An 18,559-nucleotide genomic window follows, 5' to 3' on the forward strand; every position below is an offset into this window, starting at 1 on the left:
GCCATCTTTCTTTCATGCCAGGTAACATCAGATGAGTAAGTTTTTAATACAGTGCTTTGCGGTTTATTTCTTTACACTCTAAACACCAGCTCAACAGCCAAAAAAAACCCAGCAGTGTCTCATCTTCCTGTAAAGGCTAAGGAAAAGCCATCTCCAACCACCCATCCTCACCACCTTCTACAGAGGGACTACTGAGAACCTTCTGACTAGCTGCATCACTGTCACTGGGTTGCTGTGTCCGCTTGCCTGTCTTGCACTCTTTGTTTCAGGTTATGGAGCTCCTGTTCCAGCATGTGTTCAGGTATATCCAGTAGGATATCCTGCTAGAAGAATACATTTCTAATTCAGATTTGTACCTAGATCTTCATCTAACGCATGACAAAACTACACTGCAAAGAAACTTTAGAAAAGTAATGTCTCATGGTTATAATGTCTCATGTTTTGTTCTTCAAAATACAAAATTGGATGTTCATGAGAAAGAAACATGCCACACGTCTAACTCACCATGTCTGTGTAATGGATGTGTGTGCCAACCATTTAATCTGATGCAAACACTCAGATCAATGCAAAAGGAATTGTTTAATTTAAAAATATCAGTTCACAGTGCATCTGGAAAGTATTCACATTTTGTTATGTTGCAGCCTTATTCCAAAATGTATCCAATTCTTTTACCTCCAAATTCTACACACAATACCCCATAATGACATAGTGGGGAGTCTGAAACATTTTCAAATTTACTAAAAGTAAAAACATAAATAAAACACGTATGTACGTAAGTATTGAAGCATTTGCCACGATACTCAAAAGTGACCTCAGGTGTTTATTCTTTCCAATGATCATCCTTCTGATGTTTCTACAGCTTGATTGGTGTAAATTCAGTTGATAGTGACATGATCTGATACAAACATGAGTTTTTTTGTATATAAGGCCCCATAGTTGACAATGCATGTCAGAGAACAAACCAAGCCATCAACTCCAAGGAATTGTCAGTAGACTGAGACTGGATTGTATTGAGGTACAGATCTTACAGATAGAAATATCATTGAAGGTCCCTACAAGCACAGTGACCTCAATCATCCTTTACTGAAAAAAGTAACCATCAGGAGTAGGGAAGTGACCAACAATCTGACTGTGGTCCAACATTGTGAAAGGAGGATCTTCCAGAAGTACAGCCATTTCTTCAGCATTCCACCAATCAGGCATGTATTGCAGAGTGACCAGAGAAAAGCCACTCCTCATTTAAAGGCACATGAGAGTCCATCTGGAGTTTAGCCATATGGCACCTGAAGGACTCTTGGGAAACTGATGAGACTGAATGCCAAGGGTCATATCTGGTGGAAAGTAGGCACCACTTATTACCTGGCCAATACCTACTTTCTGTGGGGAGGTTTTTAGGAAGCAGGTACTGGGAGACTCCGGTCTGGAGACTCAGTACACAGCCAAGATAAAGGAGTGTGAATGTTCTTGAGTGGCCTAGTCAGAGCCCAGACCTAACATTGAAAATGGGAGAAACTTCCCAAAAACAGGTGTGCTAAGCTTGTAGAATAATTCTCAAAAATATTAATTAAACAAAGTATTAAGCAAAGGCTGTTATGATTATTATTATTATTTTACTGAATTTGCAAAAGGTTGAAGCAAACCTCTTCCACTTTGTAAAGATGGGGTATTGTGTGAAAAATGTAACAAATGACAAAAAAACTGTGAATACTTTCTGGATTCACTATGTACCATCTCAACCAGCTAGGTCACTCAAAATAATTTCACAAGATGTAAACAATCATCACCTAAGTGGTACATCCACAGGTTTGTTCATTTCATGCACTTAATTGAAACAGTGCTCAAAGGAATCTGCCCAGCATGTGTTTTTAAATGTTCATGACTAGAGATCCAGTCAGGTCTGTCAGACAGGTCCTGATCCAACAGAGAACTGTGTGGTCCACAATATTTTCTCAATTCTTCATCACCTATAAGAATAAGGACATCTGACTTCAGTCATTTGAAGTCTGCTTGTCCTCTACGGTCAGCCGTGATGTACTGTGCCATTTATTCCCACAGGGAAGATTGCATCAGTTAGCAGATGGGAAAGAACTTACAACAACTGAAACAGTGTCACAGGGAGGGCTTGTCACCACATCCACACTGTGTATTTTTATATAGTGTGCATGACCACAGAGTTCACTGCCAAACGGAACACTTGTGCTTTAAAAAAAGAAGGCAAAAACAAAATTTGTTACAAATATCGAAATTATCAATAAACAATAGAACATAACTTAAAATTATGGAGGAATTTAGAAGTGTCTAAATGAAAATCGGGATGAGCACAAAACTGTGAAACTGGTATTGGTGGTCATGTGCACCTTTTTTTTTAATGGAATGCCTTCAGCAGGTACCACTGCCCCAACCCCAGGTCCTGCTTTGAGATGGAATAATGAGATCTTATTTTTGGGTAGTCCCATCCCTGGCTTCATCCACCAGTTTTTCTGAGAGGTGCTCTGCTGTCTTCACAGACGTGGTACACAAATTGCCCTCAGGAGTACTCCTGACTCCTGTGAAGCTTCGGCTTGATGTAATGATCAAACCCATCTTCGTTCAGGTTTCTTCTTTTCAATCGGTCTACCTGCACCGCGAAAACAGAGAGATGTGGGAAAGCCAAAGAAGCAGTTGAGCTAAAGCTTGACAGTCAATGCATGAAAGTATATAATACTGTAATCTCAGTTATAAAGAAGTATAAACTAGTGGATTACTGTGGTGTGAGATGTATTTTTAATCATTATGTACAAATTGTTATCACTGACCTTGGCATCATGCTCAGCAAACCGCTGGAACATGTTTGCATAGGTCTTCTTGTCCATCTCGTGATGCTCACGGATCTTTTGCTGGCAGATGTATATTCGGCCCAGAGCAGCGCGGTTGGAGGGGTTGACATCCAGCACACGTCGAAAGTCACTCATGGCCAGGGCAAACTCATTTCGTTGGAGTTGTGCTTCTGCCCGTCGAAACAGAGCTTTCTCATTGTCTGCATCCAACTCTATTACCTACAGACAATCAAACAAGTACAAATCACTGCCCAATTAACGTTTAGCTGTTCCATAGAGAAATCAGGCAGATGGCACTAATCATCCCTGCACCACAGGCTTTATTGGTTCAAAACTACAAAAGAATCAAGTAAAAACATCATTTCAGCTTCTCATAAATTTCTATATTTGAACACCAACACCATATTTACATGGTCTTAATCTGCAGCATTCTGCTCCTGCTCCACCACACTTAACACTATACATCAACAGACATGTTTTTACATTGGGTTAAATGCCCAGGGCATACCTTATTGCAGTTGTCTACTACATGTGAGAACTCCCGCATACGCAGATAGCAGAGAGCCAGGTTGAGCTGGGCTACCATAAGGTGATGCTGGATGGTCTGCTGCTGGTCCTTCCCAACACCACACTCCATCTCCAGCCAGGAAACAATGCGCTGGTACTGAATCACTGCCTGATGGTACCGGTTTGCCTGTCAGCAGCAACACACACACATGGATCTGTCATTCAACACCCTGGTGTGATCATTACACCACTTTACAAACATGCACTTTGAGAGCGCGTTTTTGTGATGTTTCTGGAGACGCATTGCTCAATTGCTGTTCATTACTTTTAGAAGGCATATATACCACAGAAAACACCCTCAGAATTAGGTACAATGCAGATAACATTTATTATAAATTAAATAAGTGATTACTCACCTTGAAAAACTGTGTGCCTTTATGCTTGACCACCAGGGATTGTTCAAGTTTCTCATTCAGGTCCATTTCCCAAGACTCTTTGGCCTAAGTGAGTAAGTAAATAAAGCATAAATCTGTACTGCTTGTTATTTCTTCTGCAATTCCTCCTGTTCCAGTATGCCGACACGGCCCTAGTCTCTCTCACTCACACCCGCACACACTTTCTATGCCAACTTAACCCCAATTGACCAGGACTGGGACACTGGGCACAGGGAGCCAGCCGACTGCACGGCACACACTTACACACGCAGACCTACCGACAAATTCATTAAAACTCATGACCTTGTGAGTGGAGCGGTACCACGTCCTAGACCCTATTCTAAAGTCCCCAAATCTTACATCTTAGGGAGGGAACCTCTTAATGACATGCCAGTGCTACAGACTACACGTACAGTCATATGAAGAAGTTTGGGAATCACTTTTTTTGTCCATTTTAATACAAACTTTTAATACATAAACTGCCAGTAGTATTATGCAACATAACACAATTAAGACTTTCTATAGCCTTTGATGAGTGTCTGGAGTCTTTTTTCCATGCAGTTCAGTTACATTTGATGGCTACCGGGATAGCCTGCTTCAAGTCTTCCCTCTGCATGAATGCCTTAGTAGATTTGGAACTGTTCTGTGTCATTGTCTTGTTGGTATATAGGGTAGGGCAATATTGTCCCATTGTATTCACACTTCTCTCAACTCTCAACATGGTACTGTCTCGCATGAATATTCTTGCTTGCTTGCTTGCTCTAGTTTCCAGGATATTTTCTTCAATTTGCGGCCATCCCAGAAATTACAGGAGACTTTGGATGACAGCCGTGTGTCACCATTTAAAAGTAAATACACACACAAAATATGCAAATTCTGCCATTTTTATCGTGATCATGACTGATTCTTTAACATATGTTGATATGTTGATATTGTGTTGAATTCATCCAACCCTCAACTTGAACAAGAACCCCAGTCAATGAACTGGCCACACAGCACCACAGAATAATATGACAGTAGGTATCAGATGTTTTCTTGGAATGTGGTGTTCTACTTCAACCAATGCAAAGGGCCTTTTGTTATGACCAAATAACTACATTTGATACACTTTGTTCCAAAATGAATCTGGCTTATCTAAATGTATCACCTTACAATACAAATGTTCTTTGTGCAAATTGTGCTGAATTGTAGAAGAATGTACAGATGCACCAAATATTCATGCATGTCTTTGGAGGTGATCTGTGGGTTGTTTATCACCTTTCTCACATTCTTCTACCTAGGTACCACTTCTGTATTTTTTTGGCCTGACAGACCTGGGATTAACCGCAACTGAGCCTGTGGCTCCATTTCCTGATCACATTCATAGTTGAAATGTTGACATTGTCGACAAAGATTTATCACTAAAATTATCACTGACTAATCTGATTGTTCACATGTTTCACCAGACGTAGTGTGTGTTGGACTGGATGCTGATGGGGCATAAAGAGAGGCAGAGCATTTATCACCAATAACTATTTATTATTTGAGCAGGAAGGAGCACTCACACTGACCACAGCAACTCCTGCATTATACTATGAAAAGTGTGCAGCTGTGCAATCATCATTCAATGCCTTGTTTTTTTTATTATAATTTTTCTTATTTAACTTGCTACAATCATGACAGACAAGACAAGGGGACAGGGAAAGAGGAAATGGAAAAGAGAAGTTGGGGAGTATGTCAACATATAAAGAAAAGGAAAGAAAAAAACGGGTGGTGGGTAGGTGTGAAGGTTGAACTTGGGAGAAAAAGGAGGATAGAGAACAAACACAGACAATCTGCTTCGATACCTGCTTAAACAAACAAAAAAAACAGCAGTCACTCAGTTCCCCCTCCTTCCAATCATCCCCTCCCCTTTGTGATTCTAACAATGTAATGAATGATACTGCCCCCACAGCATCACCATATCCTAATACACTATTATTTTTACATTTCCAAGCATATACAGGCAGAAACTGGGGAGAAAACGATGAATGAAAGGGTCTGTAGGCAGCTCAACTGCAGAGCTTTTCTCTGCAGTTGCCAAACGGCTGAATAGGGAAAATGAACCTGCCCAATGCAGGTTCTTCAGAAATTAGTTGGTGAATTATAGTGATGCTTTCCCAAAAAGTATGCTGTCCCCCATTTACACTTACATTGCATATTTTATGGTATTTACCAGACTGCCCTATCCAGAGTGACTTACAATCAGTAGTTACAGGGTCTGTCCTCCTGGACTCAGGGTTAAGTATCTTGCTCAGGGACCCAATGGTACTAAGTAGGGTTTAAACCTGTGACTTTGTGGTCTTTTGGATCATACGCAAGTGTGTTACCCTCTAGGCTAGTACCACCCTACTATCATCACCAATATTATTCTTTTTTATTCTTTTATTTATTTGTCACTGTGATTGAAATAGCCTTATGTTGTGAATTGACTGAAAAAGGGCCGGCTCTACGCCGGGGCAATAGGGGGCAGTACCCCCTAAATATCTGGCCCCATTAAATCAAACTTTTTGAAGTTGAGAAAAAACTGAATATGGATAAGATTTACTATAGTAGCTGAAAAATCCTCTAGAAAAGGCACAAATTAGATGATTGTTTCACATTTTGTTCACTCCTTCCCTCTGCTCTGTGCGCAGAGATCCCCCCTCCCCCTCACCCAGCTAAACATCCAATCACTGTCAGTATGCACAGTTCAGGCTCATTTTCTATGATTTTAGTCGGGCTCAAGTCAGGTCGAGCTCACATGGTAAATGAGTGGTCAGCAAACACAACCTTCCGGTCTATAGTACCTATCATTTCCTTATGATTCACTGCTTGAAAATTTGTTCCGGTGATTGGTAAAAGTGTTTTTCATGTTGTAAATAAGATTAATTAAATCATAGTCCTCTTGCTCAAATGCTCATAGCGTGCACAAAGAAAGCTGTCAGGTCAGGTCGGCCTGATTCTGTCGGGATTGGGCCAGATTGGGTCCGATTACAGCTTTAGTAGGCAGCAGCAGGAGGCTTTGCTGCTGCCATCAAAATCATCAAAATCCCCGCAACTCGTGAGATAATTAACAACTAAAAATATATCTATATATCTACAGTCAGTGGGGTACTAGTATACTGTGGTGTGTGGGGTACTGTGGGTGACCGGCTGAAGACGCCTGGACTGTGATGGTGGGTGGGGGAAAACACATGGCAGCACACTAATGGTGTGCCAGGAAACCAGGATTTTATTTTTCCTCGATGTGCAAAACAAATACTTAAACAAAGGAGCAAAATAACCCAAAAGGACCAAAACTAATCATAAACAAAAACTGTAGCAAGCAAACAAAATAACAACTAAAATGACAATCACTACACAAGGTTACCGGTGTATAATGTTGACAGCATGACAGGGCAGTACACCTCTTTCCCCCTCTCTTACTGAACCAAACTGAGTCTCCCCTTTTTATCACTCCAGATTACAGGAACACCAAACCCCAAACAAGGTTCACTAAACCAGCAGGCACATAAATCACCTTGCCTGCAATAATCAAATATAACAAAGAAAACCCCCCATATCAACTCCCTTTTTACCCATTAACAGCTCAACCAATGTTCACGTTCGTTTAAATAGGAAAGGTGCGGGGAAGGCAAGGTATGAGATAAGGGTTCACGGATAAGCGGAGAAAGGATCATTTTTACTGGGAGTTGATATGAGCAAAGTTGTTTGTGATGCCACAATGACTGAGCGCTGAGTAGGCCATAGCAGATTAAATGCAGAGTGCGTTTCACCTGTCACCTGACCGGAGTCATGTGACAGAATTCCCAGATGGACTTAATAATATATATAATAATAATAATATAATGTGCTGAATTTCCACCTAACACACCCACACACGATTAATGAATCGTCATATCATCTAGCTTAACAGCTAACACATGAACTGAAATAAGCATTTCATAATTTGCCAAAATGAGTACCTTTACAAAGTCTTTGAGTGTTACTTCATACTCCAGATCTGAATTTGGTCTGATGTTGTACTCTGGTTTCCCCTCTTTTCCAAACCCATACCTGTTAAAATAGAGAAAATAATAAAAACAAAGGAAAGAAATGTTAAATAAAAACAACAAATTTAATAAACTAAAATGATAATGGCTCTTACATTATATTTACACCATTTGGTAGACGCGCTCATCCAGAGTGACTTACTGTTCCTTATTGCTTTAAGATGTCTATCACTGTAATCCCTCATTTTGTTCACTAGGACCTGATCTTCAAATCCCATTAGTTTAATAACTCAGAACCCAACCATATTATACAGAGCTGTACTTACTTAGAATTTAGGTAAAGCAGACAACACTCTCCTTTCTGCATCTTCTCCATGGCTCTGTCCACACCCAGAGGGACATTCGCATCCTCGGACTCACCCACTACAAAGTGCACATCCCGTGACTCAAAAATCCGCCCTCCACAGCGACCTTCCAAGAAAACTAGGAAAAGTGGACTCACATTAGCTACCCTGCTTTTAGCATTTCTCATTTGCACTCATTTGATGAGGGAAAAAGAGTAGTTTTTAATTCTTTCTGGAATGATGAGTAATCAAACTCCTTCCACTCTCGCATAACACAGAGTATTACCATGCACTGTTGCCCCGTCATTGGGGTTATTGTAACCTTCGCCTTTGACTTTTATTCGCCTCACAATGCCACCGTCTTCAGTCAGCTCTTCCCCAGTAAAGTCCAGCAGTTCCATCTTTAGAAAAACAGACATATTTTTCTAGCAATCCCACAAACAGAACATGCATCTTATGAATGTCAAGATAGCTTGATAATTTTTAAATCAATTTATTATAACTAATCTTCTCTGGGATGTTCTTTGAAACCTATTTTTGCATGAACAATACACTTTAGATGCTTTATATACTTTGGTAAAAATTTTATTAAAGGTTTACATGTCTCCCTATTAATAATGTTACTTGTGAGTAAATTCAAAGCAGGTAAAATATAACCATAGCGCCAGATGCACTTAGTGAAAGGTGCCTACCTCGAAAACAAGACAGCAGTTTGGGGGGATTTTTGGGGGGCTTCCTGATGTCCCATAGGCATATTCAGGTTTACAAAGAATGGTGCAGACCTCTCCTTTCAACATGGTGGCCACTCCAATGTCCCAGGCCTTGATTACCTGACCTAAGAGAACAGAGTTGCCATCACTGAATGTGAAGATATTGGATAATTGAATACAGTAACACACTTAATACACTATGTTTATGACTTAAGTGTTCAGACCGAATATTAATATACCCTTGTGTATACAGTACTTGTGCAAAGGTTTTATGCAGGTGTGGAAACGTGAAAAGTGAAAGCAATGCACACAAAGAAATGTGTCCTCTGCATTTAACCCATCACCTTGGTGAACAGTGGGCAGCCATGACAGGCAGTTTGTGGGGACGGTGCTTTGCTCAGGTTCAGGACTTGAACCAATAACCAGATTTCAAAATCAAAAGGTTGGGCAGTGGTGGCCTAGTGGTTAAGAAAGCAGCTTGCCAATCTGCCAAGGTGCCACTGAACAAAGCACCATACCCACACACTGTTCCCCGGGCGCCTGTCATGGCTGCCCACTGCTCACTAAGGCTAATGGTTAAAAGCAGAGGACACATTTCATTGTGTCACCGTGTGCTGTGCTGCAGTGTTTCGCCATGACAATCACTTCACTTCAGACTTTACAGGTTTATTAATGGTAATGGTTTATTTTCATCAATTACTGAAAATTAAGACAAATCAAGATGGATGCCATTTTAGCTAAAGAAAATAATTCTGGTACCTTTGCCCAAGTTAAATGTGAAAGGCTCCTTGCGATCAAGACTTGAGTCAAACTTCTTCCCGGTCAGAAGTTTGCCAGTATAGTGGACAAACACTTTGTCCCCAGTCATAGGTCTCTCTCCATCCCTTCCCTGTCGTTTCACAAGCTGCATTAAAAAAAGATCACATGCCTTATTATTACTCAATTAAGCTCAACTGAATCCCCATTTTGAATGGAGTTCCTCATTCTTATTGAATTGCAAATTATTCTCAACTAATATGACAAATTCTATGACCTGCACAACCAGCACATCAGAAATGTAATTATGTAAATAATATTGTGCTTTATTTAAATAAAAGTCTTGCTTTCAATACATGTGCTAATATGGTCAAACCTTTTAGATATGCTCAACTGACAATGCCTTTTGTGCAGGTACAGATTTGAGACTGTACCTGCACAGAGACACATTGTTAGTAAGTTATGTTTCAGCCACTAGGCTAATACCACCCCCTTCACATTCATCATCTGCAGATTGTAACTTACTTTTTAGGCCATTGGGTCTTGTGTTCCTGCTTGTGAATATATATTCTTCCCAGTGTCAAACATTATGGTAACATTCAGAGAAATTCAGTTATAATCTATCTGTATATGATCTCTATGTGATGTGTGTAATAAATTATGTCAATACTGAGTGCATGTAGTGCCAGTCCGACCCATGTGTCACATCAGCGAGCTGATGAGGTAAGTAAGTGCAGAGACGGGACATTCTGGGAATGGGATTTTACTAAACAGAAACAAAACCATGGCACGATGGCCGAAAATGATGGAAACAAAAAGGGGAGAACTGAAACTACCCCGCAGGCGTGTGCCGATTGCCAAAACTCAAAACACTCTAAACACAAACATTTGCAGGGTCCACTAAAGAAGGTCAAGTTCACGAAACAGAGTTCACGAAAACGCCGCCGCTACCACAGGGCTTTTTAAAAGCTGTTCTGATTGTGAACATGTGATGTCTCCAGGTGCCGTCACTCCTGACAGAGGGAGACATGGACCACGACTGGAAGGGGGGCTCTGTCAGGATTAGCGTCAGCTGGAGACATCACCTGGGGCCAATCAGGACAGCTTTTAAAAGCCCTGTGGTTCTGCCCATCAGTAGCGGCGGCATTTTTGTGAACTCTTTTTGGACCTTGCAACTGTTCGGTTTGGATGTGTTTTGAATTCTGGCAATCACCACATGCCTGCGGGTTAGTTTTTGTTCTCCCCGTTATTTCCCTGTGTTTCTTTATTGCTTAAATAAATCATTGTTTGCCATAATGTTCGGCCTCTGCGCTTACTTACCTCATCAGCTCGCCGACATGACACCATGATCCTATATTTTAAACAATTACGTCATCCAAGCAAAATACAATGTGACCCACGGAAAACACAACAGTTTAAACACACTGCAGTTTAAAATAGAAACAGCGATTTAAAAAGCAATATAGCAATTTGAACATCCTTTAGGAAAAAAAGTTTGTACCTTACACACTCCTCTGTCTTTGTTTGGAGTGATGTCAATGCCATGCTTGGCAAACACTGCTGTTATTGACTGTCCATCTATGGCCAGATCCTTGCGAGAGTTCATGTTTGTTTTGCCTCTTTCTGTGCACAAAAGGAGAGAGTGCAGTTTTGCAACCATGCATACTACAGACACCTTTAAAAGTAGAAGCATAACCAAAAACTACAGATTTGATATTTTCCTTCTTTTTTTATGAAGCTTTATTTATTTATCCAAGTGGCTATTGGTCGAAAACAGTTGGCAGCTCAGTATAGGCTGCTTGTAAAACTTTTTTTTGCAGAATTGTTCTAAAAGTATTAAAAAAAAACATATTTATGTATGTATGTGTACACACACACACACACACACACACACACACACACACACACACACACACATATATATATATATTCAGCTGAACTAAATTTTTAAAAAATCTGGAATGGTCTAAATGTCTGTACAAACGTCCAACCTTTGGAAATATATATGATATGTTTATATATGATATCATTCTATATTTTTCAGTCACAGTATTAAGAATGCTCAGTTTATTTTGTTCTTTTGAAAGTAAACTTAGTCCAATTATTTAAAGGGTAGTCAACATTTTATAGAAACAAAAACAGCACAGGCAAATTGGTAGAAGGAAACTAGTTCAATAGTTGCAGCTTGATTTTTTCAACAAATTCCAAAATATAAAACATTAGAGTTTCATCTTTGCATTGTGATGAAGTTGGATTGTCATTTTAGATGGACTCCTCCCACATTTATGCTAATTAACTGTTGTATACCACTTCAAAACAAACCTTAAATCTAATAAAGATAATAAATTTCTCCTTTTGCATCTTTTGGGTACCCAAAATATTCCCTCACAGGAGACTTCAGGTAGGTGTGGAGTAGTCCCATTGTTGGTTGCCTCTCATTGGCCATCTGCCATGATCCGTTTGGGGTATTTTGTGTGTGTTTCACTGTCACAGAGTGACGCTCAGAGTATGCAAGTGGCCTTCTGCCAGCATGATTAAATCTTGGCTGCTTGTTACTGTTTGGGTGTGACGTCCAGGTTTTTTGGGTTTGGAGCTGAATGGTATATAGGGTATACCATCACTGGGTTTTTTTTAAGGTTTTTGTATAGGTGTTTTTCTTACTTTTGTTTGTGTAATTTAGCATATGCTTGTAAATATTTTGGGGTGTGTAATTTTGTGTTTTTGTTTTCTATGGATTTGTAATGAATGTTTGACTTGTATATTGTTTTTTGGGGGTGTTGGTTTAGTCCAGGAGGAGGGCTACAGGGCTACACCCTGTATTAGGCCTAGGGGGGAAGAGAAGGAGAGAGAGGGAGAGAGAGAAAGGAAGGGGAGAAGGGGAAAATAATTTTAAAAATAAAGGAAGAGCACTTTTTGATATATTTTGGGCCTTTTTGGGCCTTATGGTTCCAAAAAATGTTTGATTTTTTTGCGATGATGGAGAAGTCTTTATGGTAGATTAACCACAACCTTTCAAACTGTGGTTCATCATAAAAACGGTTAATTCCTGCAACCCTACCCTGCACTGCATGCTCATCCTGTGGAAAACACAATCCAAACTTGAAAGCATTTAAATGCATTTTTAAGTACATTAACAGAATAGAGATTGCCTTTAGACAAGTTACACTCTCCAATGACTCAAGGTAAGTTTTTAATGACAAAAAACATTGATCAAATATTACCTAAATTTTGTTATCCTATTGTTCTCTGAGCAGCAACACAATATTGTTCTCCATTTGTAGACGTTGTTGGGAAGATAAATAACTGTTAATTTGTTTCACTACTTGATAAAAAATTTTGTACAATACTCTATACATTTTATATATTTTCTATAATAAGATATCTTATAGCACACACTTATAGAAATGAGAATTCATGAATTCAACAGCACCACCACCATGACGTCCACCAACACACAGAGCTAGAAAATTCCTTTTTTTTTTACGTGACTAATCTGCCCTTCACATTTCTGCATGTTTTGGGTTTATCAGAGGTTACGTTTGTACATTTATTTAAAATTATTCCATTGAGGAACATAACAAATAAAAGAACATAACAAATAAAAATAATGAATATTAAAAGTGTACTGGAATGAGAAATCCCAAGGTGCCCTGTGTATGACAGTTGAAACCTGAGGAGATTTGTCTAATTTGTAATACTTTTATTAAATAATTTCATATGCAGCCTTCAAGGACCAGCTGTCTGACTGTTCTCGTGTTGTGGAACATCATCCTTCTTTGACTCAGGAGTCTAATGACTCAAATCAAAATGTTCTCCCCTCACTCTATACATCCAATATGATGAATTTAGGATGGATTTAGGAAATCAAGTTCATGTTTACGTGTGTGTGTGTTTCTGGCCACTGCTAATAATTATGCGCTCAACTCAATCTGAATATGTTTGCAGTTCCACGTAAAGTGAAGAGTTGGTGGATTTGTGTGTGACTATGAGCGCACAGGAGTGTGTGTTACTGTGCGCCAAGCCTTCTGAGTGTGTGCAGGGGAACAGTATGTTCTCTCTATTCACTGTTCCTGGCACAATCGGGTGGTGTCCACCAGCTCAGCATCAACCTCCACAGTAACAATTTCCTATTATTTCAAAGCACCTCCACATTTAGACATCATGCGGACAATCTGCTGATTCAGTTGCAATCGGTTCAAATTCAGCTTGCAATGGAACAGCTTCAGCATAATGATAGCTGTATTAACAGTCATGAGTGAGAGAGATTTTCCATAAATATTAGTTTTACCGACGTCATGAGATGAAGGAACAAAGGATGCAGAGTGCGGTCTGTTTGGCCCCACACAGACGGGCCATGATTCAAGCTTCTCGGTAGCAACTGAAAGCGACAATGCTTATCTACACAGGCTCAGATTGATCAGAACACGGTCTGATCAGAGACACTGTCAAAATTCTGTTGGTCGATGAAACACCTTGACATGGTTGAGTAATGATAATGGCCGGTATTTCCAAAAAGGGTTACTACAAACCAATGAAATGATGTGATCAGATTTCTGTACAATTTTCACCCTAATATATTTGGACTCATAATCTAGTTCCCTTGTATTTGACTACTGATACCCTAAAAAAAACAACGTATAAGCCTTACGTGTTCAGATGCATATATTTGGTAAGAGGGCAGCAGAAATGAAGTGGCCTGACATAACCCGGCCTATGGAGGAGTGAGAGCGTGAAAAACTATTTACCTCCTTAAAAACGCGGCGTAAAGCACACAAACGTGTCCATACCGCAGATAAAAAAAAGAAATAATAACTTCATGACAAATATGTATCATTCAAATCTTGCCTTGTCTTTGTCATCTTTGTCCCTTTAAAAGACAGTCGTGTTCTAATTTCTACCTTGCGTTGGTTCCGTCGGACGTCGCCTTAGAACTCGCTGGAATAGCTGCCAATAAAGTGGAATGAAATGTTCTTAAAGAGAAGAGGAAGGGAACTTACGGCGCGCTCGTCGCTCGGTTCTCTCGTGCCCGGTGACCTGCGCTCATGCGCAGCCTGTACTCCGCGTTCAAACCCGCCCTCTCCCCCTCGCCACAAGGTACTTCATGTTCCACCGGCAGCGTGTAGGACCGGAGCCCCGCGACGGGAACCGCGCTCCGGACCGGACCGCACCGCACCGGACCGCCACGGGGTGAACGAGCCGCCGGGAGCGCGCGCGCGCGTGAGCGCCGCGTAAAACGGAGAGTGGGTCCAGGAAAGTATCCACGTGGTAACACAATGTTCCGGCTGTGCTGTAGCGCGCTGATGAGAACACAGTGTCCTCGCAGACACCCTGACCCGTAACCCGTTACGCGCCGGGCGGCTGGCGGCGCGGCGCGGCACGGAACACTCTGTACCGCCTGATATCCTATACCGCGCACAGCTCAGCTTTATTGTCTCGGCCATCTGGCCGCCAAATATAAAAATGGACGTCGGTTTGAAGTTGAATATAGTGAGCGGTAGAACAATGTTCGGTGTTCTTCAGGAAGGGAAGCGCGTTTACTTTCTTTTTGTAATGAGCCCGCCATATACCATTTATACACGCACACGATTCGGCGATTCTTATTTATATCTTATTTATATGTTATCGCTGAACTAAAACGTGTCCTGGTCATTGTTTTCATGAACCTAATTTAAAAGCCAAGTTCATTCATTCAGCAGATATTTCCTTTCAAACCATTAATCTATGATTCCTGCTTTTTTTTTTCTTCTTCAAACCTACATATTCATGACGCTGGAGTCATCATTTCCAATCAATACTCGGGCACAATGCCTCATGAATGCTTCTAATCAGATTTGTTCGAATGACAGAGGAACTACATTCTAGGGCTGGAAATAATGTTTGTCTATTAGAATATCCATGAAGCCCCTTCTGGCTGATCAGGAACAGTGATGCCATTTTGTAACCACCATGCAAACCTGTACCCAGTGTAAGGGAGGCAGTGTAAAGTAGATCACTGTGGTGTGGTGAAAATCCCTCACTGACTTCATTTCAAGTGGAAGGTGGCCTGAAAAGAACCGACTGATCAGACAGATAAACATGGTAACAGATCAGATGACTTACCCTGCATTAAACTAGTGTTTAATGTTCTAAAATGTGCCTAGCGCGTAACAAATGTCTTAATATTATGCTGAATATTTATTTTTATACCAAAGTCTGAATTAATGATTGATTCAATTTTGTAGGCGTTCATCTAAACCGTGTACATCACATATTTATTATGCATATTACTATTTAATTTACACCAATCAGCCAAAACATTAAAACCAACTGTCTAAAATTTTGTAAGGCCTCCCCCTGCTGCTAGACCAGCCGTGACCTGTTGAAACGTAGACATCTAAAGGCATCCAGTGTCAAGCCATTTGAATCAGTTGTGAGGTAGTGCCTCCATGTGCCTTTCCACATCAAGAATATGAATGTTAACTTAAAACCTTGAACTCTGAGCCCAAAACACAGCCTTCCCATGATGCATTGTTATGTCATGTCAAAATGCACACTGTGTTCAAATGATTTAAAAGAGAAATGTAAGTCATCAGGACACCTTCAGTTACTAATGCTGTCACTTGTGTCAGATTTATGGATCCAGATGTCATGTGCCCATTGTTGCCAGCTGGCTGTACTACCATGACTCTTCACTGGCAGTGGACAATGAGTCTTGTGCACCCATCACTGACCGTGTTTAAGGTTCTCAAGTTGTATTTCCTAGAATGACTTTTATAGACAAGCCCATGTTGTCTTTGTACTGTCAAGTCAAATCAACCATATTAATTCAGTATTCAGAAACAACAGGTCTGTTTCACTTGGTCTGTGGTTTTTTTCTCTAGTAATTATGACCTGACTGAACCTGATCTGATCCAGAAAATCATTACAAACTTTTTGTCAGGTCTCAGAATTACTCAGAAAAACATTGAAAAATGCAGTTAGTTTTGAAAAAATATGTATAATTATTGTTAATAAAATGAAGCATTTCCCTGGGACACTGGGTGCAGGGCAGGGTAGCAGCTCAACACTAGTCTCTGAAACACTTACTCTTACGGTCAATATGAACCAGAGGAGCACAACGTCACAAGTTTAAACCTCACTTACTACTAAGAGCCTTAAGCCTGAGTTGCTCCAGTGGGGCTGGCCCTGGTTGTAAGTCGCTTTCGATAAGGGCGTTTCCTAAGTGCTGTAAATGTAAATGTAGAGTCACCAGTCCACCTAGTGTGCATGCCTTTGGATGGCATGAGGAAACCTCATGTGAATGCTACATATGTTTACTACACCTTGGGGAAGGTCTATGTATGTGTTGATATTTATCTTTGACTATTTAAACTACTTAAAATTCTAGCCTATATAGGTACATTATAATTCTTATTTGTTACATAAAGGAACTGAAATGCAACTAAATTATTTTAACATCTTATTTTATTGTTATGTTTGTTTTAATCGGCATAAAATACCTTTGAACATGTTTTTATTTGTGGCCATTGGAATATTAATGTTCTCTAACATAATATCCACAAACATATGTTATATTACCATACATCCTTATCATTCTATCATTGTAGAATAACCTGCAAGTGGATCATGTCAGACATGCACAGTTATAAGAGGCCTGCTGAAAAGTATTCCACCAGGAGATCAGGAATCACCCGATTTGTGATATGATTTATGTTAGGATTGATTTTGACCCAAACAACCAAGCCACATTACAGCATTGAAAGTGCTGCCAAACTTCAAAATAACCTTATATCTTTTGTTTTAAACATCATTAATCAAGTATTCTACTTTAAATGTACAGTACTGTACTGCGTGTTGTGTATTTTAGTATTTTAGTGTGTATTTTACTATAAAAAATGACAAAAAACAGAAACTGTTCTCAGTATATAGACCACTATAAATATGCACCATTATGCATAAAATATGCATTACATTATGGCCATCTTATGTAGTATTGAGTGTGACCAGGTTTTGCGGTCCACTAGATCTCTGAAGGTATACTGTGATATCTGGATGTAGTAAGTTCTGTAAGTGCTGAGGTAGCAGATCCAGATGCTGAACTGGATTTCAAGCAGGAGAATTTAAAGGCCAAGTCAGCACATCAAACTCATAGTTGTGTTCCTTAACTCGTTCATTTTTTTAAGTATGGAAGGGTAAATTTGACTTAGTAATGTTTCCACTTGCTATCATCTCACTGAAGTGCACATCTTATGTATTCAAGTCAAGTCAAGTCAAGTCAGCTTTATTGTCAATTCTGCCACATGTACAGGACATGCAGAGAATTGAAATTACGTTACTCTCTGACCCATACAAGTAACATTAAATACAAAAACAGTAACAGTAACATTGAATACAAAGTATAAATACAATAAAAAAAAAAAAATAAACACAATAGACAATTTTAAAAACACCATATACAAATAAGGGCACATGGTGGAGAGTGCAAAACCAATAGTGCAACAGAGGTAAGTTTAAAGTGACGAAGTGACAAGTGAGGTAGTTGGCAGACCAGAGCTGCACAGAGTGACTGGTGCATGGTCAGTTTGTGTGTGTTAGAGTTCAGAACGTTTGTGGAGCTGAAGAGGGGAGTGGGGGCAGTGGGGGCATTCAAATACAGTTGCATACATATGGGTAGAAATCTCATGGTTATTCTGGGTTTTTGGTGCACAGGTTTTAGACTTTCAAAACTCAAAAATGGTTAAATGAAAACCTACCTGTATACATCGACTGAAAGTTAAATTTGGTTGAATATACCTTGACCATGTGGTTTTAGTAGCCTGCTTTTTTTAACCTTGGAAGAACTGAAAGTGAAAGTGATTGTTTTTGTCATTGTGATACACAGCAAAATTTCCTCTGCACCCAGGACAGTACCTTGCTAATCAAATGCAGTTGTTTCCAAATTATCCTTCTTTGCTTTCTTAGACGTCCCATGTTTCACTAATTGATAGAGTGCAATCAAACAAACCCAATCAATTAACTAGT

The 18,559-nt window shown here is 39.9% G+C and overlaps 1 protein-coding gene across 2 annotated transcripts; it reads right to left on the bottom strand.

The window, feature by feature from the left end:
- Positions 1-22: 22 nt before the first annotated feature.
- fkbp5 (FKBP prolyl isomerase 5) lies at positions 23-14,882 on the bottom strand. 2 transcript variants are annotated; one of them, XM_028960809.1, is made up of 11 exons: positions 14,557-14,882; positions 11,061-11,182; positions 9,563-9,707; positions 8,786-8,928; positions 8,380-8,494; positions 8,076-8,232; positions 7,723-7,813; positions 3,740-3,823; positions 3,325-3,510; positions 2,796-3,035; positions 23-2,617 (listed from the first exon to the last, which is right to left on the bottom strand). In XM_028960809.1, the coding sequence occupies exons 2-11, from the start codon at positions 11,163-11,165 to the stop codon at positions 2,528-2,530; spliced, it is 1,356 nt and encodes a 451-aa protein (XP_028816642.1). In that variant the 5' UTR covers positions 11,166-11,182; positions 14,557-14,882; the 3' UTR covers positions 23-2,527. The 2 variants fall into 2 exon arrangements, with proteins under 2 accessions (XP_028816642.1, XP_028816650.1); XM_028960817.1 differs by lacking the exon at positions 14,557-14,882 and adding an exon at positions 14,405-14,548.
- Between the last annotated feature and the right edge of the window lie 3,677 nt (positions 14,883-18,559).

Source organism: Denticeps clupeoides, chromosome 2, assembly GCF_900700375.1.
Source record: "Denticeps clupeoides chromosome 2, fDenClu1.1, whole genome shotgun sequence".
NCBI classification, from domain to species: Eukaryota; Metazoa; Chordata; class Actinopteri; order Clupeiformes; family Denticipitidae; genus Denticeps; species Denticeps clupeoides.